Consider the following 23715-nt stretch of genomic DNA (forward strand, 5'->3'; position numbering starts at 1 on the left):
TGTAATTGTTGCTACCGCTACCGCTTTCACCCTAATAATGAATATGATGATATTTTCCAGTGTCACCACTATGCCGGCGAGTTCCTTCGCTTTCATTTGAGTAACACAGAGACAGCGACTGCCAATCATCACGCGACCCGGCCAAATGTCGAACTACTAGAGATAACTGACTTGGACGTCTGAGATGATCTAAGTTCGAAACCGAGCGTAGGCATACTTGGCTACGTGCTGGAGAGGGTCAACTATCCGATGCAACGTTACCCTTATGATAACTTGAACTGAGCAGCAAATGTAAGAACAACCGCTGTACTTTATTGTTGTATTTGCAATATTTAGTACGGCGATTAAGAAAGGATCACCACTAGACTGACTCTCGGTGATTAGAAGCTTGTTCGACTACGAAACGATGCAGACATGTATTCAGTTCAACCCAGTCTTTCTACGGAAGCAATATCTATTAGTACTAATGCGCTGAGCGTAGTTCGAAGGCCAAAGAATTGCCCCATGGCACCGTGTCAAAATATACACCAATGGTACAAATGATACGTAACCAATATATAGTTCGGCTAAGTAGAGACTCCTTCATATATACGGGCACTGAACGATCTAGTTAATAGCGACGTTGGCAAGACACAAACGCGAGGCAAATAACAGCGAGTGAGTTGGTAAATTTCATCAGTTATTTACTATAACGTTAACTTTGTTGCCTGCTTCACATAGTAAAGGTTGAGTTAGGGGTCAGATCACTTTTATACTGTCAATCTTCCCGTTGTTGGCTAAATCGACCATTCATTGCCATCATCTAGCTTGATAATTAGTGAAGGACACTGCATAATTTCACTACCACTGGATGTCTTCACAAATGTTGGGGTGCTTTCTGCGTGTTGCTAGCGATTGACACATTGTAATCAATCATAGCCATATTTACGGTGGCTGAGAGTCGGCAGTGATAGCAGTGTATATGTGCATGTGCACATATATACTGCTGCTGTTAAGAACCGTTGGTGAGGCACGCTGCGTCGAGGCGTTGGTTGTGGTCACAGGGGCTCTGATTAATGTGCAATATATTCCCAAGAAAAGAATTACTGTCACTTACCACCGTCTGTGGCCTTTTAGCTTACCAATCAATATAGACATTTCGTCTGTCGATGTACCCACGAAGCGATCTCAGGATCGCTATTGAGTAGCTATTTGAGGTTTTTGGGCTACCAATCAATCGCTGCGCCCTACAAGCAGCAGTGAAATTACCCGCACATATAACAATATGTATATAAATATCACGTAGAATTCGAAATACTACATTGACCATACGTTGGTGCCTAAATATATATTTATTCCTACATGTAAGAATCAATCAACTCTTATTTTTCTGAGATCAGAACATAATCGACGTACGCTCTTTGTAGTAATAATCACGTATAGTGCAAGGACCTTGACGGCCGAATTTGAACCGCCACGTCGGATAAATCGACTAAGGTCGTCTGCTCTACACGTAACAGTGGTGTTTGACTTTCCTTTGCTTTAAAAGAAAAGCTTGTTACTGAACATTTAGTAAATCAAAATCATAAGCTCTTGACTAAAACGCATGGTAAGTTAAGGATCTGTTTGCTTCTTCCAATTAAAGATTTTTATCCCTGAATATGCCATGAAGTCATTTATTATCGACCAGCGATTGTGGCATTGTTGCACGCTGTGTGTCCCATGTAATGAGAAAAACTACTGTAAAAAATCCAAAAGCACAACATTATATTCGTTTGAAATAAACGCAAAAATTTAAAGAAAAAAACAGACATTGACATTCCGAAGGAGGCCGATGATGATAATAAATAAAAGAAAACAATGTAGCGTACGGCGCCAAATTCGAAACGTGGACCAATTAGGCAGAGGGCCACCACTCCATATAACTCGAGGCGAGCGGATGAGCGCACGGTGATATATTTTACTGCTTCTGTTTATTAAGCCAAACCTCTCTTATCCCCTGAAAGATAGAAAGGGGAAAGGCAAAAAGCGGGAGTGAATACATGGGCAAAAAGCCCTAGAGTAATTGCTAGCAGAGGATGGCAAGGGAGGTCAAGGACATCATCACTGGTATATATTACTGTCCGATAGATATTGCCACAACCGAAGAGTCAGAAAAGGCCAAGAACAGAAGTAATAGTTTGTAACGTTTAGTTTATAACTACAAGGCCTCCAAAACAATCCTACAGTGGTTACTACTACGCCTAAAGTCGCCTGGCGACGACGTCTTCTATACGATACACCGCAGAGACACTCTTCCTTGTCGGTCTTCCCCCTAACCCACAGCCTTGTGGCACAATGTATAATCTATTCTATTATTTTGTGTTGTAAATAAAGTTCGTATCGAACGAAGGTAGCTTATGAAAACCAACGTGCTCATCACCACTTGAACTAGAAAATGACTGATAGACAAACGGATCAGGAACACACGCTCATGACATTAGCAGTAGTACCATCGTTTTTGATTGAAGGGATATTGGTTTGTTAACGATATAGATGCTGCCGTTGCGAAGTAAGACCGGTAAGAGCATGGCGCGAAGCGGCGAAATAACTTAACAGAAAAAAAAACTCAACGAAGGAGAGTAAAGAAAGCGAGAGAGAGGTTAAAAACTATGCACGATCATGCCACCCCTGATTACGAGGGCAACGGCAACAACGACGTACCTGCAGAAGATAGTACTAGCGATGGGGGCATTTACTCAAATCATGTCCGTTAAGATAAATTGCCGACAAAAAAGACAACAGAGACATCGAACGACGCAATCAGTAACGTAAAACAGACGGTACGGAATCGAGATACAGGATGACAAGAAGAGATATACAGTCCGCTACACAATGCCATCCAAAAGGAAATAGCGCCGTGATCAACGAGATATATATATGTATATATAAGTGAGGTGCACGGTACGTCGCTGTAATTGTTGATTGTCTTATGCATTTCTTTCTCTCATACGAATTTAAACTTTATCAGTAAACTCTTATTTTGTGACCTAACGTGAGAACAGACATACAATAATCACGTACAAATATCGGACAAAAGTGAGACCGGACCAGCGATTGAGCAACGAAGGCTGGATGATTTAAGCACAGAAATGGCGGCCGGAGTTGTATAAGATTATAATGCCATCGTGGAGAGTTGGCACATCAGTGAAGGAAGTATAGGGTCACAGAAAAGTAGGCAGCACTAGGCTATCTACAAGGAAGGAGAAGAAGAAAAATGAAGAGAAAGGAACTAATACAGACTGGAAAAGTAAAACGATGTCGAAAGCGAACTGCGTTCACTTATTCACTGTCATCCGTGGGCTTTTGTCCCGGCATTTGCCACCCGCTGTTCTCGGTGGATAGCAATTTCAGACGTAACGGTTACAGTGTCACCTGGCTTCATTTACAGTACCTAGTACTACAGGCTTCAATAATAGTGGTTTTGTGAATAGGACGAAGGTGCGATGGCCACGCCAACGCAAACGCGCACTCACACATAGACGAAGACAGTGACGGCTACATAGCTGAACGACGATTCCCGTTCGTATGCAACGAGCGACAAGAAATAGCCATGGGACAATGGAGGTCAATGAAACCGGCAGACAGAAAGACAGCCGGACTTACGTTTCTGTAAAGGTGCCAGTGTGTCAGTAAATGGCGCAAAGGAGAGAACTGAATCATAGCGGAGTAACACAGCACAATGGGACTGAATGATATTTTCGGCAGCCAGATTATCTCGGAGTGAATTATTTTAGGAAACTATTTTAGGCCATAGTTTAGGCTTGCAAGCGTGACAGTCTGTTAGCGCATTTACTGGGTCCGAATGTAACAAACGATATCAAAAATATCACTAAAAATAGTTTTGTGTAAATGCGTTTTTACAGATCGAATGGTATCGTTGAACAATGATTTTTCAATAGATTTAATCGATCATTTTTCCTGACACTTTCTTATATGTTCATTTAATGTTTTCTTTAATAAGTCAATGGATTACTTTCCGTAATAAAAAGCGATCAAGATTTACGATTTTTTCTGTGTAGCCACTGCATATACTTAGACGAGCACACCCCTACGCCGTTCTCCTAACTGGAGTAACTCTTTCTTCGACCACTCCTAGACGAACATGTGTCCTATTTAGAACGTGTCGTTCCAACCCTTCTTCATTTCAATGGGCAAAAATCTCTAACTAGGCCAAACGGAGAAACCGCGGCACGGCCATGAGCTGGCAGCAGTATACAACAACAACAGTAAGGACATTAATAAGGAGACTACCACATACGACAGAGTAAAAAAAGATGGAATGGGGGCAATAACTAAATTGGTCTCGGTTCTGTTTCCTTATTCCTAACACACTAAACCCTCTGTTCCGCCTCCCCGATTTCTTTTTCCGTTTTCAGCAAGTGGGTAAAAGGCAGAGTTGTCTGACAGGACACGTGCTAGGCCTTTATAAGAAAAGAACAAAGGAGATCTGTTATTCTTTACTTTTCGTGCACTCACTCCGCTTGCCTCTCTGTTACTAGTTACACGAAACAACGACAACACACGGCTGCTTAGCCATCTGGATCTGGTCCTTCTTCCTGGTTAGCTATCATTGTTACTGTTTCCTTTCGCTAGTACACTAGGTCCTTTAGCCTGCTATCGGTCAAAAGGACCCTGCCGTTTTACCGCTACGCATTGCAAGCCTCACAACAATATGAACGAACAGCGACTAACGATGTCGTCTTGTTCGAGTTCACTTATGTTTTCGCAGCTTTACCATACGGCTTCTATATGCTGGCACATGTTGTATGGGTGTCCGATATTTCTAGGTATGGCAGGCAAGAGACTAGCTGTTACGCTCTTATTCCGTCTCGCATACTCCTGCATATTTAAAACAATATACAACGCAGGTACACATGTAACTAGAATGGAATGGCTGGAAGGCTAAATCTGCTATTTTCTGCCATTGCTGCTGCTGTTACCAACAGTATAGAGTGGTACTCATGTATTTTTTATGATAGTGTTGTTGTTCATTATTAACAATCAACGTAGCATCTAAATGTATGCCATGAAACTATTCGTATAGTACCTGCCACGCGTAACGAGGGCTAGACAGGCAGGGTAATTAGAATAAATTATCTACATCAGAAAATGAGACGCTCTGTGTCCAGCATTGTTTCACTTAAAACGTCCGGTGAGTTATCGTATCGTGCCACGTATATGATCTACGTTTTGGAAGATTCAGTACCCTGAACAGATAGCTTAGCAAGTCGAACACGTCTCATCGTCTGCTTCCGCGGACAGAACTCACCACAACGTACTTTAGCTAATCGCTAACGAAATAGCTCAAGTGCAACGGGGTACGTTCGAAGAAAACCTTAAATCGAAGGCTTATGGTAAATACGAGCTCGCACTGTTCACCTTTTTAGGTTCTGATAGCCTTGCCCTCAGCCGAGTATCAAAGTTATCCTTACTAAAATACAGGTTTTCTTTTTTGAAATGAATTTCATCTACATACCTGCAGTACTGGTGATCGATACCGGTGCGCGGTTGTCGGATAGCGTTGGAGTTAGGTGCAGGTGACGCCGCTGCTGCTGCCGCTGCTGCTGCTGCTGCTGCTGTCGTAGCTGCTGCTGTTATTGCTGTGCTTGCAACTGTTGCAGAAGGTGTGGAAGCCCATGGCTGCGCAGTACTCGGAAGCGAGGGAATCACAGCCGCCATACGAAATCACTTAGTGCGTCTACCCGCCTGAAAGAACGATGCGTGTCGTGTAGTCACTAAGCGATTTAATAACATTCGTTGATTCACCATTCAGTGTCATTAAAGAAGCAGACGAGTTTCGCTGAACTGCTAGGCGATGCTAAAAACTACTGCACAGTGATGAGTGCCATACAATGACACTAACAGCAGGCATTCCAAATGGGCAAAACAAACAGTTTGAAGAGAAGGCTACTTTTGAAAATGGGGTATGTTTTAAAAGAAACTTGATCAGTATTTTTTTTCGAAACTCGAGACCTGCTGGTAGGCTTTTCGCTCCGGATATTGCACATGCATAATTGATGACGTGACGGGACGCAACGATTTTGAGTGCACTGAGTGGACACAAGTTCTTACAAGGGACTTCTCAGCGGGACCCTTTTTTAGCTAAGACTTCACTGCGACGCGCGCTGATATAGAGTAAACCACTCTCGAGGCAGCGGACAAATAATGACGTTTCCTCTATGTGAACAGAATGTATTCAAGTCAGGAGATCATATGGTCAGTCTAGCGCGTGTAATATTAACGTATTGCTATTGTAATCGTTGGAGAGCGTTTGACGGAAACATGACAGACGACCAACGCGATTACCCTTTTACACGAACTGCACACGACATTTACGGGCTAACCCCCATGGCTCATGTGTGTCCTACGCTTTTTGCCCGGCTCAATTGCTGCAGAAGCTGATGAGCGTCGCGACAGCGCTTGTAGATAGAGCCTGCTGTGGCCGACCAGTCTTCTTTTTTAGGTGTGCAACTGTGCGAACACCAGGTAGTCGTCAACAAGCAGCATGCGGCGATGATCTGCGTTGTCATCGTCGATGTACACTTCTATCCCACGTTATTATCGTCACCCTTTGCATTGTCAATTTTTCTACCATTTAACTTCAGACAGGTCGGACAAAAGCAAGGAAACTTTAGTGGCCCGTTCAGCTAACCAGCGATAGGCACACCGTCATTTAGGCAAAAGTATTTTTCCGCTGTGGCTGTTAATTATGGCTAAAGTTTGACAGCCACAGTTCGACTGTGGTTATAATACGCAGAGTGCTTATTTTAGTGATACCTTGTGTCTAGGAAGCGCTTCTAATGGAGCATTTACTAGATGATCTTGTTTGTTCATCTATCATACAAGAAAATAAACCAACATATATATATGCTTTGCGTCGTAGTAGTGGCTAAATCTTATATGCACGAAGATACGGCGTTTACTGATTCCTTGTGTCCGCAAACGGTACAATGCGGGGTCCTAGTCCACGTATCTGGGTGGGATGTAAGTGTCCTTTTTAGTTCCTACACTATAGTGGCTAAGCACAAAGCAAACAGAGAAACTAGGATGCATGAACACACAATATGCGTAAGGCAGTGTCTATATTTTCTAAAACAGTTATGTCAGGAATACAAAATGGGTTGGGTTTTCTTTTTAGTTACCGCGAATTTTCTGCGGCGACTAGGTAGTCAGCACCGCTATCGTTCACGTGATTCAGTTTCGGTAAATTTCATTGTGAACAAAATGGTTATTATATACAGTATAAACTCGCAGCAATTTGTTTTTGCAACGGCTATATTCATACAAGCCGATACTTAGTAGCAGAAGGATTTTTGACAATAGGAGTACAAATGATTCCTGGTCAGAGTAATTTTTCTTAACTTAGTCAATTAATGAGATGAACAACTTGCAGCTACAACAACTATGAAATATCATTGTTTCCCGTAAGAACTTTCGAATCTTTTTCAAAACAATGAAAACAACGATGATTCGTTTAGGAGATGCAATAGTTGACCTTATATATAATTGTCGTAATTAAGATTACTCTCGGTCGCTGTCGTCGCTACGCTTTAGGCCTCACGGGCATTTTTCTCATAAAAGGTGTCATGTCAAATGGTCAGAACCTTTCATAACAGCGTCCTGTCGATTGCTTCTCGTAAACTACTGCGGTCAGGATTTGATGCCTATTCTTCGCCGTTAGCAACCCACGCAAGGTACATCATCACTACATGTTTTGCGTTTCGTGCAGAAAGTGAACCTGAAACTGAACGTCCTGGCTACGTCAAGAGCTGAGAGCGCAGAAGTGACTGTCTTCACAAGTCAAATTACATACTGGCTACTGAATACAAATGACGAAATCGTGACACAGCTGATTCGATAACAACGACAAATGCTTAGAATACATCGAATAGGCCGAGAATTGAGGATTTTTTGCTGTTGTGTTATAGATTCTGATTTCTTTTTCTACCGATAAGTGATCTTCTTTGAAATTACAAAATCACTTTTTTAAAAAATTATATACAGCTTTTTCTTTTTTTTTTTTTTGTTGTCCGTCAGTTCTGTCGGCTTCAGTTCTACCAGAAAACGAGCTGAACTATATTTTTGAACAAAGAAGCATCGACAATTTGAATACGCTCTCATAGCTCTAAAGGAAAGCGAAGTAATACAGCCTAGCATAACGGGCGGCTTGAACTGTGAAAGGAAAACGCATTTATATTCTGAACATAAATTTATTTTTCGAATGAACATAAATTTTAGGACCTAAAACAAACTGAAGTGCAATTTTCCTATATGCTTAAAGGCCATTTAACAGTGTTACCAAGTCTGTTTAGAAATAGCAAATATGGCCACAAAAACAGGAAGGCACCGGGTTAGAATCGTTGAATGGTACTCCAATTTTAGCCAGAATTAGGCAAGCGCAGACCAACTAGAGTAGGCCAAGTCACCGGTGCATCATTGACACGCGAAACATCGTTTGCCCTCAGAATCTTTTTGCCTCATTCGATTTGCCATGAGCCGATAAGCTAAAGCTGCGTCGAAAGAAAAGACAAATCATCAACCACAAAAGTAGAAAATCTCGGTAGGTTTGTCAACGGGATTTAAAGACATTGGCCTCTGTGGGCCACCTAAAGGGGTGAATAGGTACTAATAGATTTTATATGAAGATAGAGGTTGAGTTGCGATACTGCCAAATAGTGGGCACCTTTCGTTCATATGCTATTATGAACGAAAGGTGCCCATTATGTTAAAAATCCCTGTCTATGAACTCATAGCAAACAAAACGCTCATGTCAGCTTGCGATGCGTGATTAACCTCGAATAACACTTGGCCTCAGAGTTTAATGGCAGTTCTACGGTAAAGGTCTACAGGCTTAATATGTTATTAGCTCTATCGGTTATCGTATAATAGCAATTGACAAGCTCAGCTCCTTCCTTTAGGAAGAAGCTGAGTTTGTGCTGCACGTTTTATCGACTGTATATCTAAAAAACCCTCGTTCGGTTCAGGTGATATTCAAAGCAATAGCTGTTTATGATAACTTACTCTTTCGCTCTTTCTGTGGTACGAAGCCAGAACTTTGCCGCAAAAAAGTCTATAAAGCTAGTCGCAGTTTTGTCTATACGACATAGGCAGCCACTGGAATGAACAAGTAGGTCCTGCACTGTCTTCGAGAGATTCACCAAAAAACTATTCAATGTCATTATATGCAAGCCGAAGAAGTTATTGTCCGCACACAGTGTTTCACGTTTGTAAATTATGACGCGCATCAATTCAACGCTGGATTACAATACTGCGTTTGAACGTATCCAGATGTATTTTCAGAGAGTGACCAGCAGCGATCTGCTCTTGGACCTAATTTTTTCGTAAAGAGTTGGCATTCTGCCGGCTGGACCTTCACCTGAAGAGGCCAATGAAGTCGAAGCCAAAGTAGTTCGTTTCTTTTGTATGTTGGCATGACGTGTAGGTAGCCCTTCCGCCTCTTCCAAAAATATCAACGTCGCTTGTTGAGCCGCTCATTTCCTTCCTTCCATCTAGCTGACCTTTAACTAGCAGCCTTCTAGATCACACCAGTGAGAGTTACCGGCGAAGCCGAGCAAAGGCGCTGCGCCTTTTCCCTCTCATGAGACTTATGAGCAGCGGGTATAGATGGAAGGCCATTCCATCATGAAACCAACCCTGGGCCAACGTCCCTTCAACTCTATTTAGGTCGACCCGAGAACGCGAGTTGAGTGAGAAATAGATATGAAATCTACCGCCGTCTGTTGAGTGAGCACCAAGGAGTCCACTAAGCCAACATGCACATGCATTTTGCAGACCTAACCTCTATGCACCAATGTGGCCTTGCATGCAAACTGCACTTCTCCGAAGTGCTGCTGCGGCGGCGTAGCTTTCATACGTTACCTTCACTACTATTTGTAATGCCCCGTTATAATGTTTGACATCATGAATCCTTTGGCCGGGTAAGACGCGTTAAGCTTACGAGTAAATTTAGACGACAAAAGTTTGTGCGTGATTTTCAGAATTTCGTGTCTTTGTTTTTATAACGATCGGCCTGCTTTTGCTATCAGTATCTTCTGAGGCGATGCAATATACTAGGACGGCAAAGGGCGCACGAAGGCATATCGAGGGCCCTAATATTTGGAGCGGACAGAACAATATCTGTGCTAGCTCAATTGTCGGACCTCGTACAGACTCGGTGGGGAAAATTAGAATCCAGTATTATAATTGTTCGGTTGCATTCCGAACCAAAAAAGCTTGCACTTCTGGGTGGACTTGATTTCAGGGTAAAGGAAACTTTAATTGATACTGACAGATGTCTAAGTTTTCTGCTTCATAAGGATAGAATTAATTTTCCAGTATCAGCGTGCTACCGTTCGAAGTTGCTGTACCGTTACGAACGCATGGAAATGTTTCTAAATAGATGAGATGTTGAAGTGAACTGCAATGTCTTCTCGCATCGTATTCTGAAGTGCCGTTACGTTGTGAAGCTTACTTTTTCTCTTTAAATTCGCGAAAGAAAGCCGCGAAATACTGCAACTTCCATCGATATCAACAAGATCCTACAACCAGTAATAAAAACATAGTAATTTAAAATAGACATCAACATATTACTACGTATTAAAAACTGCGCCTTGCCTGTTTTGTACACAGATAGTTGTAAATGCGTCAAATCTGATCTCTTGTTTTACCATTATGACAATGGGAAACATCATCTCATCCAAATACACAGTCCCATGACGAGCGGCATGTTAATGAAACCTAATGGAAAACATATCGTAATAAATATTAAATTATTCTTTTCTCGAAAGAACAGTAGAAATGGGAATAGCCGTTCTTCAAGGCTGCACGTTCCTCCTTCGAGCCACGAAAATGCTCCTTTGCCCTTAGCTACTTTTCCGTCTTTTTTTCGCTACTAGGGCTGCTTATAATGCGCAGACAATTTTTGTCCTTGCTTTGATACAAATTTGTGATTGTTAAAGAGAGTGCTATGGGAACACCACGATGCAAAAATACATAAACACTCTTACGTCCGTAAAGAAGACCGTCCTCTCAAGACCTGGTTAAGTCAGTTATCAAACGTGTTGTAGCAGCATTTCGACGCAAACATTCGAGTTTACTAAACATGTACACATTGAAACACTGCCTAAAACATTTGCAAAAAACTCCTTATCGAATGTTTGTAAGCGCGTTTCTCGACGATACGCTCGTTATTTTACAGAATCAGCTAGTATAATTAAAGTGGAAAGGTGTTCGGCTTGGTCGCAATTTACTGAATTCTCTATGAGGCGCTTGCCGTCCTATATCTAAGCGTGGACTTCGAGATCTAAATGTAGATGGGTTTAGAAGGAGTACGAATTTCACCTTTGTACTAACAGTGGTAGTCATAGATAGCGATTCCGGTCAATACATTCACTATACGTTCTCATGTAAGGGTTACTGCCATTTTGAACATCCGCTATGTGATGCAGATCGCGGCTGCTTTCGCTGATAGGAAGTTCGCTCCGATCGAGTGTTGCCCTATACATTGTCTGTCAACCTGCTGATAAATTCCCGAAAACCACCGGCGCGTTTAAAATGGTCTTTTTTTCTTTGTAGTAATTTGATTAATGGGGCAGCAGAAAACTGAGTAATAGTAGTATACATTAGTTCGTTGGGGGTACCTTATGCCAATAGAGATGACCAATTAAGTTCTTAGGCAATCGTGAAAAAAATGTACATATATATGTCGATAAATGTTCGATAGTATTTAACTACTAGCTATGGGATAATATCGCATTAATCCGAACGACTTAGGCTCACGCAATGAAGATTAAGTTCAGCAAACATTCTACTTTTTCTATCGTCCCCTAATACCGATAGAGTTAGTTAGTATCTAGTTATACCATACAACTTCGTTAATTAACACCGCTATGTAACTCAAAATGCACCTATAGCCTTGAGTTGTATGCCACCACTGTTACTACTTTCAGCATAGCCAGCTGAAAATTTACCCGAAGTGCAATGGGCAACTTCAGTAACTCCGGCTGAAAATGACAAAGTACGTGTCCGATATGTAAGACTATTATTATGTGATAGACGGCAGGAAATATATGATAGAATAATGGAATAGAGGCTTTCAAAAGTCGAGGGCAACGGAGATGCCGGAGTTTAACTGGACAACCGCTCGCAATGCTTACATACAAGAAACAGAATGTCCGTATTTTGAACAATTTAAGGTTATTGTTAGGATCGAGAAGCAAATGATAAATAGATAAGGGTTAGTGAAAACAGTTTTAGCAGTGTACACGATGCTTGTTTGAATGTCAGATCTTAATTACCGGCTATCTGTCAAATATCAGATATAAAAATGGCAATCCGCACCTTTTCTCGACTAAGAACTAGCCCACAAAAACATGTTTACTGCCCATTGCTTTTTTTTTTTTTTTTTTTCGATTAGTGTAAATGGCTCACACATATGTGCGATAGTCGTATTGGAAACATGCGGTAACTTTTGACTCATCACAGCTTGACAAAAGCCCTTAGAGCTAATGAGCCACTTTAATTTTTGTCTTTTCTTGTTAATGCGTTTAGTCAGAATCTAGACCGTCATTGTATTTTACCTTTACTCGAAAGAAGAAACACGGCAACTGCGTAAACATACAGATCATTTTTGGTTCGCACACAAGATGTGCATTTTGCCTCTATTGCTCAAAGTGCTATTATTCATTCACTAGGCCTTTTGTTAAGCAAGGGGCGGGAGGTTAGTGAAGAAGGTCAACAACTTTGTCTTGCGGCGCACGGATTATGTTGCTGTGACGGGGGCACCGATATCATTAACGAAGGCTCGTATTTGTCCTGCAGTTCCTATTGGGATAGTTGAAAAGCACGGGCCGCGAACTATGCGGTTAGAATGCAAGGCACTGCTTACCCGTACGACCGGTCACATCAATGCCTCGATCCCCTTCTCCTGAACTACAAGCTGGCGCTCCTATATTCATAAGATGACTGGTCAGTACAAAAAATCACGAACTATTCTTGTTCGTTTCATTGATCACCGCTTTGCTGTTCATTCTGTCTGGAGCGATGAAATCGTCAACGGAAATTCCGTCGCCTTCACGTAATAGCATCTATCGTTGCCATTGTCAGCAACAAGAGCAAAATCATTACGATCTCCTATTGTCATAATGCTAATTAGTATACACGCGGTCGATTATTTAAAAAAAAAAATAGGATGAAAGAGACCTCCTCTTCTGTCCTAAAGCCTGTGGCCGCAGCAGGGCCAGTTCCAGGCAAGCAGAAGTTATTGCTGTCGTCGCCAGTTCTCCTTTTCGATACGTGATGTGTGACGATGCTCTGTACGTACTGTACGTGATAACATATGCTGCACGCAATCAAGCAACAAACCAAGGGCCAAACGGGGGGGGGGGTTCAACTCGCCTACCACCTCCTATTCTGCTGAAAAATCGTATGTCCGCTACGCTGTGCGCATTGGAAGACTAGTATGTGTTTTCATAGTGGCTGCAGTTGGCCTGGCTTTAGTGGTCTGCCTTTGCAGTTCAAGCCTCTTTAACTAGCATAGGTATCCCCCAAAGAAAAGCGTAGGGGGTTATACACAGGGTCGTGGGATGTCAGACAACGAAACCGACATGCTAAACATAAAGGCGAAAAAAAGGCCAGCGACGATTGATTCATTGACATATTTCTGCTTGTTTCGATAACGTGCCGCATTTCAGCCAATCAACAGGAATGAAAATGGCGATTCGTTAAAAGCCGAAGCAAGCGGAACTGGCGACGCGATCGGTAGTAGCACGGATCGCTTGTTTGAAGACAGACGAGATGAAATGAAGGAGGCACAAGCTTTGAAAGCCGACGCTTGTTGGTATGCTATTTTTTACTTGTTTTATGGATTCTTAGTCTAAAAGTATTACATATTCGTTGGTACCATCACAGTTTGTGGTATCGTATCGTTATTCATTAGCCGCAAACTACGGAAAAGCCTGCGGCGGCAAGAGAGGCGTACACAGGTGGATGCGGCCGTTTAAAAGCGAAACAGCTGCAACGAGCGACCGTTATAGTACCAGCGTTAGGTAATTCCGAACAACTGGCCTATAGCTGCATCAAGGAGGATAGCCGAGGGGTTAGAAGTCACCGAGTTATGGCGGCGGTATCAGCCGTAACTAGCTACGTCATACCGCCGCCAATAGCTACGTGAAACAAATGATATAATATGTGTAATTTTACTTCCATATGCGACCAAAATACAGAGAGCATATATTCATATTGTACGTATATCTCGATTACTGTGTCAACAAAGTAGTGGCTATTGCCGTTTATTCCGCTGATCCTCGATAGTTGGTCGTCACCGTTAGATCTAGACGACTCTGCGCTACCGCTGCTTCATCATTAACTTACTGTAGCGGCCATACGCATTTCAGAATTTGAACTACAACTTTGTGACTCAAATGAAACGATAACGAAAAGAAAAAGGTAGCGACCGATACATAACGTTTTACCGTCAGCAAACGACAAGTTAAGCAGTAAGTATTACGTGCGTTGATATTTCCACCATGAACGATGTCGCTCTGTCCCATTGGTGAGCGACAAATTTCATCGGCGAAATGAATAGGACCAAGGAATAACCAAAAAGGTCCGTCTTTCATGCAGCCCAGATAAGTCGGACATTATAACGTTGCGGCACAATCAATTTTTCTGTGTCTGTTCAGACAATATAGTGTATACGTCTCAGATAGCTAGCTTTATATGTCACTTCTAGCGTTATCAGTGCTGTCGCTACACTGAATAATATTATTATTTCTGTCATAAGAGAAACGGCTGTATCATTTACTGCGTCCCAAAGAAATGATCCGACACTAACCCGATTTTCGGGTTTTCTAATCTGTGAGATCATGTAGGCTTTGCAAACGTTTCTTATTATAGACGATGGCCTATGAATCTCCTCGTGAAGATACTGCTTTTTAATTGAGTTCGAGCGCAGACGTGCTGGTGGTCAGCAGTTTCAGAGAACAGGACGTAAAGTACGAAAAACATGACGCACGCTTCGGTTATGGAGCGTAATAACACAGAGCTTCTTCGCCAATCTTTGTACAGAATTCGACAATGAGTCCCTTTTAGTCAGGTTAGTTGTTGTTCTCGAACTATTACGGCAGTTATCAATCATAACACGCCCTGGGATATCGACAAAAACGTATTACATTTTTTCAGATATATCGGGGATGTTCAGGCGAGGAAGACAATCAACAAGCACTTAAAGAAATCAATGGAGGTCCTATAGATGACACTCTTTATCTGTTCCTATAAGAGCGTTAAAACAAGACTAAGTAGTAGAGGCGATCGCAGTGATTGAGTAGCGGGCTTCTCCAATACGTTCTCACTGAATGAACTTTTCCGTGGTCAAATCGACACGCAGAGCAGTAGCAAAATTTGCTGAATCGCTTAATCTTACAGCTTGAATCGTATTGGGTTAATCCGATCTTCGGCAACGTTCGATAGCTCCAAAACGACTTCTTTTTTGTCATTGAAAAAAGCTGCCCAGTTAAGGACTGACTTCGAATTTTCAAATAGCCTGTATATGGCGAATTACGCGTATGATTATGTAACACATATGTATCCTACAGATATTTCTACACTGTGTGACGTGTTCTTGTTTTAATTGCCCTTTTCCGCTCTCTAAGCGCGCTTAGTTGTGATTTTCGGTCTGGATGTCCGGGCGTTATTTCCCACGTCTGTCAACTGACCTGACCTCACCCTCTGAAGGTTGGTCTAAAGTTTTGAAACATTTAGAGTAGGATGGAAGCGCGATTGTCCTATTTGATACGAACATGTTTCTTTCCACCAGCAAACATATAGAAACTATATTCAGTTGTCAAAAAGGTCTGCATGCCCCTTATTAGTTTTGTTATCTACGAAATGTCCCGTGGCTCCTACATGAATATTATATGTTTGTTTGGAGCGTATTTTTTGTTAGGTTCTTTGCCACTACTGCTGGCTCGGTCATTTTTACTTTCTCTGCTGCTTCCCCAAAGTCTTTAAATGACCTTCTGTGTTAAATCAACACGCGCGTTCGTCCGCTCCCGTTTTGTACAAATTGCGACCCTGTTTAGCTGTTTGTTTCCTAGGAGCAACCCACCTGGCGCAAGCAGTGGCAAGCCAACGTTACGCCGAGGAAGCCAGAGAAAAGCATGAACAGGAGAGATGGAACAGTTATGAGAAAAGGTCGTCACTGCCCCACTGAGGGACGGACGACTCTCTCTACCAGTAACAGCAGTAGTTCACATATTTGCCGGCTAACGTCAAGAACAAGTGATGCTCTAGGTTCGAATAGGTGTTGTGCTGAGAGAATCACCGCAGCGCCCAATGACGAAAGCATCTTGTTTTTGGTAGCTCAGTAGAAGCAAGTTCTTGCTCTCTCTTTCAGTCAGCCATTTTTGTCGTTGCGCGTGTCTCTGTTTTGCGTTGACCGTCGCCGCCCCCTCCACAGGTACCGCCATGTTGGTTTTCTGCAGCAGTTTGCATTGCCGCTGCTGCTGCTGCTGTTGTGGTCCCATTAGTCGAATTGGCGGCGGGCGATCCACTCGGTAAGTGGACCTTTTATGGAGGGATGTTGCTGCCTATAGTTTAATAGTTCTGTCTCTTCAGAAACAGCATCGACAACAGCGACTCGAGCGCTAACGATACGGACAGAGCCGAGTCCCGGTTGTGTTGCTACGTGCGACGTGTCTTAGTTATCGTCGTCGTCATCGTTGCCGTCGGCGGCGGGTACGAAGATACCTCGCTGACGATCCGACGCAAGATGTGAAAACGAATCGTTTTTTTTTCTTTTTCATCACTGTCGCCGCGACAGCCGCCACCTCGGCAGCGGCGTCGCAAGCCAACCATGCACTGCTGTTACGCCCCAAAAGATGAACTGTGGAAACGAATGAAAAATAGACAAAAAACAGGCGGGTCGGCGGTGAGCCACGCAGCAGGCAGAGGAACGCTGTAAAAATTCAGAGGGGGAGTGGGGCACCAAAGCAAGGAACTAGTCTGTTCGTTCATAGCAGCGGCAGCGTTAGTGGCTGTTAGCGACGAAACAATCACTGTAAGGAGTAAAAACATCGCCGTGATGAAACTCTTGCTGCTGTCCGACCCAGAGCCTAGTTATATTAACATCGACCGGCCGATCAATGTTGACAACAGATCCGAAAACGAGAGCTGTTGGTTTTAGAAATCAAATATTCGTTACTGTCAATAGTAGCGGTAGCAACGCGTAGTGGCAACGATGTTAGGGCTGAGAAAACGATTTGAAACGTTCGCCATTAGATGATGTACTTTTAAAATGATGCCAATACTTGGCCGAGTACATAATGGCTCATTATCGAGCTAACGGCAGTAAAGGGTACAGTGAGGCCTTTAGGAAACAGGTACTAATCAGACCGCCGATAGTGTCTAAGCCATTGCTAAATTTGCTCCGATATTTTCGTACTGCTGCTGTTCAATAATAATGCTATGTCGCCTATAAAAGAAACAGGTTGACAGTACAATCTGACGCAGGCGAGACGCTAATGACCTAGTCATCGGCCGGTAATAAGGTCGAATGCTTAATTTCTTAGCATGTGTTTAGAAAATATTCAATAGCTTCACTAACCAACTTCGTTACTTGGTACAGCGATACAAAACTCATCCATGTCATCTTTTTTTTTTTGCTGATTGATTAAGTGTCCTTCTTCATGAAGGAGTAGAGGGGGCCCCTTATTATGGGGGGCCAAATGTTATGAAGGTATAAAATTACACATTTTTCGTAGATGTACGATTTAGATACGACCTTCGTACCGGAGAAATAGTTTTTGTAACGGAAGGCAAAACTGAATAGCAAGCATGCATCAGTGAAGCCTTGCTATTGACCACACCGATTACGGTCAAACGGATGTCAAATATTTTGTACTTTTATTGTGTTTTCGTGATTCTCCTCCTAAATAGAGCATAGTAGTTATATATATCGACGGACACTGGTGTTCACGGAAAAAAAACATCGTTACTGCAAGCTAATTCACCTTCTAGGTCATTGCTAGTAGTATATAATAGATACCATCTCCCTGCTAGCCTGACCCACTACCCATACATCTTTTTCTAAGTACGGCCTCCAGTTAAAAAATAGTATATATATATGGAACAATTCCTATATGTATTACGTGAGTTTTCCATGCATTTAGCAATTCTTTATGGTAACGGTGCAGACAATGCTCCCTTCTCTGTCATTTTGCCACGCCATTTGATGAACTATTACGTATGTAACAGCATCACGTATTTTATTCCATCTGACTTACGTATGATCAGTTGTGTTCGGTATAATTTTTCTATGGCACTATGGTCTGCTTCTTCTATCTGATGGGGTAGCTAGCTCATGTTAGCCGTCGTTCGGCGTTCGCAAAACATCTGAGCGTATTTGATCGTGTAATACAATTATCATTTTCGTTTAAAAATGCTTATTCATATAGATACTTTTCGTGCGCGTCGCAAGAGCTCGGTCTAAAGTCTTTTTTTTTTTACCGCTAATCGCATACGTGGTACTATAACTACCTGCAGCACTATACAGGCCACGCTCAATTACACAATTAAAGCTCGACATTTTTTTTTTTTGCGATTTTTTGAATTTAATGTTATCGCAGTATGAATATTATGATGTTTGGTGAGGTCATCGGACATGTGTTTCTTCTGATAAATATTGGCGACGCGTTAAGCAGTAGCCAATAACGTGGCAGATTCCACATAAACTTGTTAAGGACATAACTTCAACGAGCACATTCTGGACACGTTTTAATATCTGTCTTTGTAAGACAAATACGAAGCGACAAGGGCCATAAATAAACGATAGTTGGCTATTGACGCGGAGCTGTGAAGTTCACTATCGCCAGCACGGATATTATTATTATTGTCCTTACCATCGTAACGATCAAACGACACTGTCGCAAAATTATCGCACAGAAAAATGATGTCATTGTTACTGCTACGGGTTCTGTCTTTACCTCAGTCATTTTTATTGTACAGCAGATAGAACACGCAGGCATTCATGGGACAATAGGCCGTTAGGTACTGCACGTAAAAACACAAGAACGATGACGTCTTGTATAGGTCGTGATCATTGAGATCAAATCTCTTCAGTCGTCGTCAACGTCAGTTATCACCCAGTCATAATAATTTACGTATTGTTGGACAAGCGTTACAATATGCACGCCCGCCTCTCCTCGTTGATTAGCAACCCTGCGTTGTGGGCAGGCCCCACCTATGACGATACTGCTGGTTCTAGTCTAATAGCGAACACTGAATAGGCAGATCTTTTCCTTGTAGACGATTTGCTAATAAAGATGTGCAGCCGATTTCAGCAAATGTTCCTCAAGCTGTCATTTGTCGACCTATACCCCTTGCTGCTGTTGTGCTTGCTTTAGGTGTACTTCATCGGTATGGCTAGAAGTGGACTCATTGCTTTAAACGAACGTTATTGTGGCGTGAAAACAATTTATCGTCTGCTAATGCCCGCTGTATGTACGGTTTTCGATTAATCTGGTGTAAAAAAATATAGCCTAAAATTAATATATTTCGCGCATGGCCGCTTATAACGGATAATCTAACCGGTTTTGCAAGAATGCCGTCTGCTACTAAAGTATTCAAACATATACCTTTAGAAGATCTCTAAAGGAGAAGGAAAAGCGAGATGTCAGTTGATATGACACAAAAAAAGTAAGAAGGAACTACTACGATCATTTTCTCAAGCCTTTTCAGTGGAAAGATCTTTGAAACAAATCATCATCTGTGAAATTCATTAAAAAGCTAATGAACGTAAAATTATTTCGAAAAGAACGAATTTAATTTATGCTTATTATATAGGATCTCACAAGCAGATTTGTGGCAGTACAATCTAGTGTTAGTTAGTTTTAATAAAAACAAGATTAAGGAACCTTAAAAGAATGCACATACTATATAAACCGCAAGACGAGTATATATATATTCGATGGATAAAAATATTAATGCTAGCGTTTGCTGTTTGCCAAATGCCAGCAAGCACACAAAAGTCAATTCTCTCTCCAACGAAATGTCTGTTATTACTTATTATCGTACGCATACTCCTCTGCTCTCCTTGCATAGTAATGTTATTTTAATACTGTTTTATATATAGTTTTTTAAACAAGTGTATTTAATTCGATTTCTCGCTCGATGTAGGTATCGCGTATAAAATTTAGTAAATAAATAGATACACACAGGTATCTTGGCAAGAATAGTCTTAACCAGCTGCCATCATGAATAAGAAAGGGAAAAAAAACTATGTTAATGCGTTTACACTGTGCTTGTATCAGAATATCCATCATCTTGTCCTGTGACAGCTACCATAGCAAATTGCTACGTGGCAACGCGGCTGGATAGCAACCAACGAGTTTGACGCACGTCACTCGTCTGACCAACTTCAATTAGCAACTCGGCCTCGAAAAATTCTGTGGTGCCTCGCTGCACTTACCGTCGCGAATGAGCGAACGAGCAAACGATGGGGACGGAACAGGCCGACAGCTACCGGCGTCACATCATCGTGCCGTGGTAATAGGCGTCGTAGAGGTAACACAGTGGTTACGCTGGCAACTACGCCCACCCCTGGCTGTATAGATGCTGCTGATGTTGATTCTTACTCTTTCTCGAAATACTCGCATTGTAGCAAGCCTCGATCCAACTTCCCCTCTTTAGTATGTCCGCTACTGCTTCTGGTCGCCCATCGTTTGCTGATTGAACATACGAAGATAAACAGGTACTGATAGAGCTGCCGTTGTTGGTAGCCTATAGAAACAACAATCGAATCTTTCGTTTCACCCGACTGATTTTCCCCTAGCTGGATGTCGTTGACAGCTTTCCAATACAGAGTCGAGGTTTTGAAGTTCGTTGAGGAGGTCTCACGAGTTCAGCTTACGTGTCTACGTGAAGTACTACTCGCTGCATAGACTGAGACAGGATCGAGCATATTATAGCTACATATGTCCCGAACAAGTTGCCTTCCTAACTCTTAAATATGTGTGACAGTGGCGCTGCGCAGTAGACTTTTTGCGCAGCATCCACGCATATAGATCCCAAAAAGCGCTAAAAACAAAAGCAAGTCTAACTTTATTTACTGCTCGATTCGTGCTTACACCACCTGTTGAGTTACCAGTTGCAAATTATTGCATTTCCTTGTTACATCGATCATCGAGAACCGGTTGATTCGACCTTTCCTTCGTAACTGGTGCTCGATGTCCTAGAAAATTTTAACGAAAACGTCGACAGTATGTATACTTTGTTTCAACAACTGTCCACAAATGTTATCTAGATGAATCTTACAGACCTCTTAGTCAAGTGGTTGTCACTTGGCGATTGGATAACGAATCATGCCGCAGCGGAGAAAATGGACGCGATGTCAACTTTTTGCAATTTCTCCAAATCAGTTGTAGGTATTAAGGGTACCGTATTACCTCATCTCATGTAGACAAGTAGTACTTACGAGATCCTCATTTTAGATCGATTGTGCGTCGCGTCGCAAGCTATCACATGCAATCGGAAAGACAGCTCCGTTCAGAACATGTACGAAATCACACAGAGATCAGTAAGCTGAATAGACAATGGTTGCACTCGTATATAATTACACTTCCGCTGACACAAATCCTGAGAGGTACAGCAGGGAAAACAATAGATATCCAATGTAGAGAGGTAGAAAAAAAGAGAGAGACTTATATTGAACGAGGTAGCGATGCAATTCAAATCGCTTCGAATACACACTCCGAGCACGGACTTCACGGCAGCCGATGACGAGCGAGTCACTTACGCGGCTTTCAGATTCACATACTTCTAACACGAGTAAATTAGTAATATTGTTGCTATTAGGTAGACATTAAGGCACCATTAAAAATAATAACTAATAAGTTGAGTGCCAATTATAGGACTTCAATTGAACCAGCCAAACTGTTATTCAAATCCTGGTGAGCAGTTGATCTTGATTCGTGCTCACCCTCTTCATTATCAAATATCGGCTACGTTCGAGAAGGGAGTTAGGCGCCTTTCAGAAAGACCTTTACTGCCAGATGGCCCCGAAGTTCACAAGCGTGTATCTTTCAAGCGGCTTTTGCTGGGAGCCCGCTGTCGTTAGCCGTCTGTGATCAGGGCCGCACTGCTGTTGCACAACTATTCCACCATCACCTGAAACCTCAGCACTGCTTGAATCATCACTACCGCTACGGCACTACTGATTGACTGACTGACCGACTGTCGCTCCAGCAAAAGTTGCGGCAGTGGCAGGAGAGCGATCACTGCATCAGCGTCACGACCAGACGACGTCGACGCCAGCGATAGATCGTTCTAGCACACGCTCCCTGTTACCGCTGCTTCTGTGGCTGTGCTGGGCGGCAGACAACTTGCACTTACAAGCGAAAAGACGGACCGATGCAGAAAGAAAACATCGGCTAACGGCTAAGCGCCGTCAGCAGAGCGTTGGATGGGAGGAGAATGAGCGAAGCGGTGAGTGGGGCCCAAAGCAACGTTGTCTGCTGTTTCGCCGCCGCTGTTGGCGCTCGGAGCAGCCCTCACCGCTGGTCGCCGCCAGAGAACTCGTCCGTTATAGATGTTCATAGCTGGTGTCCGGAAATCTTGCGGCTCGCGTTCGGCATTACGGCATGGTCGTATATAGGTTTACAGTGGTAGTCGGTGTCGTGACACGGCACTGCCAAGCGCCCCCTGCGTTCATAGCTGGCAGTAGCCCTCTCTCTAAACGCTGCGCCCCGTCACATCTAACGCGTCGGCCAGTGCTGGTGCGTTATCAGCAGAAGAAACAGAACCTGCAGCGTCAGAACAGACAGCGTCGACAGCAATGCCCTACATGGAAACACAGGCAAACAGACGGAATTATGTTGAAGTGAAGATGCATGCGCCCGAGGCGACCACGTTCTCCATTCGCGCGCTGAACTTTGAAGTGTTCGATAGAGCGTTGTGATAAATGGGATGGGGTTGTTGGACCGAGCATAACTTGGACACGAAGACGGATAGGCATTGAAAACCTACTAATTGAATTCTCTAAACAATGAAATATTATATAGGTATTTATTCGACTATGTCAGAAACAGCCTATAGTTATTGTATCTCCTTCTAGGTACCGCTTGTCAAACGTATACCTTTATACCTGATAGCTTTCAACGCTATCAGATGGCTTCTCGAAGATCCGGTGAACATAAGCACAGCGCTATAATTCTGATCGCCCCTTAAGCCATTAGTAGAAAACGTAGTCGGTCCAGAACATCTGACCACTGTGTCACCATAATTGCGGGACCGAAATCACGATCTACTCTGCACGGAAGGGTCAGAATAGCAGAGTAGCGAAAGGCGGCAAAGTTGAGCTCCGCTATGCGGAAGAGAGCCTGTCTTCGAACCCAAGATATGATGTACTTTTCGTACGTAAAATTGGAAGCTGTAATAGCTTTTGAAAGACCTTTATAAATACTCTAGAAAGCAATAATCACAATAGGAAGTTACAGTAGGTATAAGTTTAACCCGTGTATGCAACTCCCGGTGCGTTGAACATTCCACCCAATGTCTTGACTGCTTTTTGATATGGCTGGCATGCCACCATTTACGTCCGCAACGACTGAAGCACGCTAAAAATATATTGCATGGTTTTTCCGGGGAAGGGGAAGCGAGACTGCCTGGAGTTGGATGTCTGTGTATTACCTCTGTTACTTT

General features: G+C 42.8%; 1 protein-coding gene across 5 annotated transcripts in view; it reads right to left on the reverse strand.

Annotated features, from left to right (window-relative positions):
• LOC111270751 (uncharacterized) overlaps positions 1-22329 on the reverse strand; it is an 83918-nt gene extending 61589 nt beyond the window's left edge. The window contains exons 1-2 of one of the 5 annotated variants that reach the window (XM_086972615.1): positions 21995-22329; positions 5498-5727 (exon numbers count right to left, since the gene is read on the reverse strand). In XM_086972615.1, the coding sequence (XP_086828741.1) occupies positions 5498-5700 (203 nt within the window). In that variant the 5' untranslated portion in view covers positions 5701-5727; positions 21995-22329. Of the gene's footprint in view, positions 1-5497; positions 5728-20485; positions 20625-21490 lie in introns of those variants that run through there. The other 4 variants (XM_022851136.2, XM_022851135.2, XM_022851137.2 and 1 more) reach the window with 4 other exon arrangements.
• Between the last annotated feature and the right edge of the window lie 1386 nt (positions 22330-23715).

This window comes from Varroa jacobsoni, unplaced genomic scaffold (genome assembly GCF_002532875.2).
Source record: "Varroa jacobsoni isolate VJ856 unplaced genomic scaffold, vjacob_1.0 contig00107, whole genome shotgun sequence".
In the NCBI taxonomy this organism is placed as follows: Eukaryota; Metazoa; Arthropoda; class Arachnida; order Mesostigmata; family Varroidae; genus Varroa; species Varroa jacobsoni.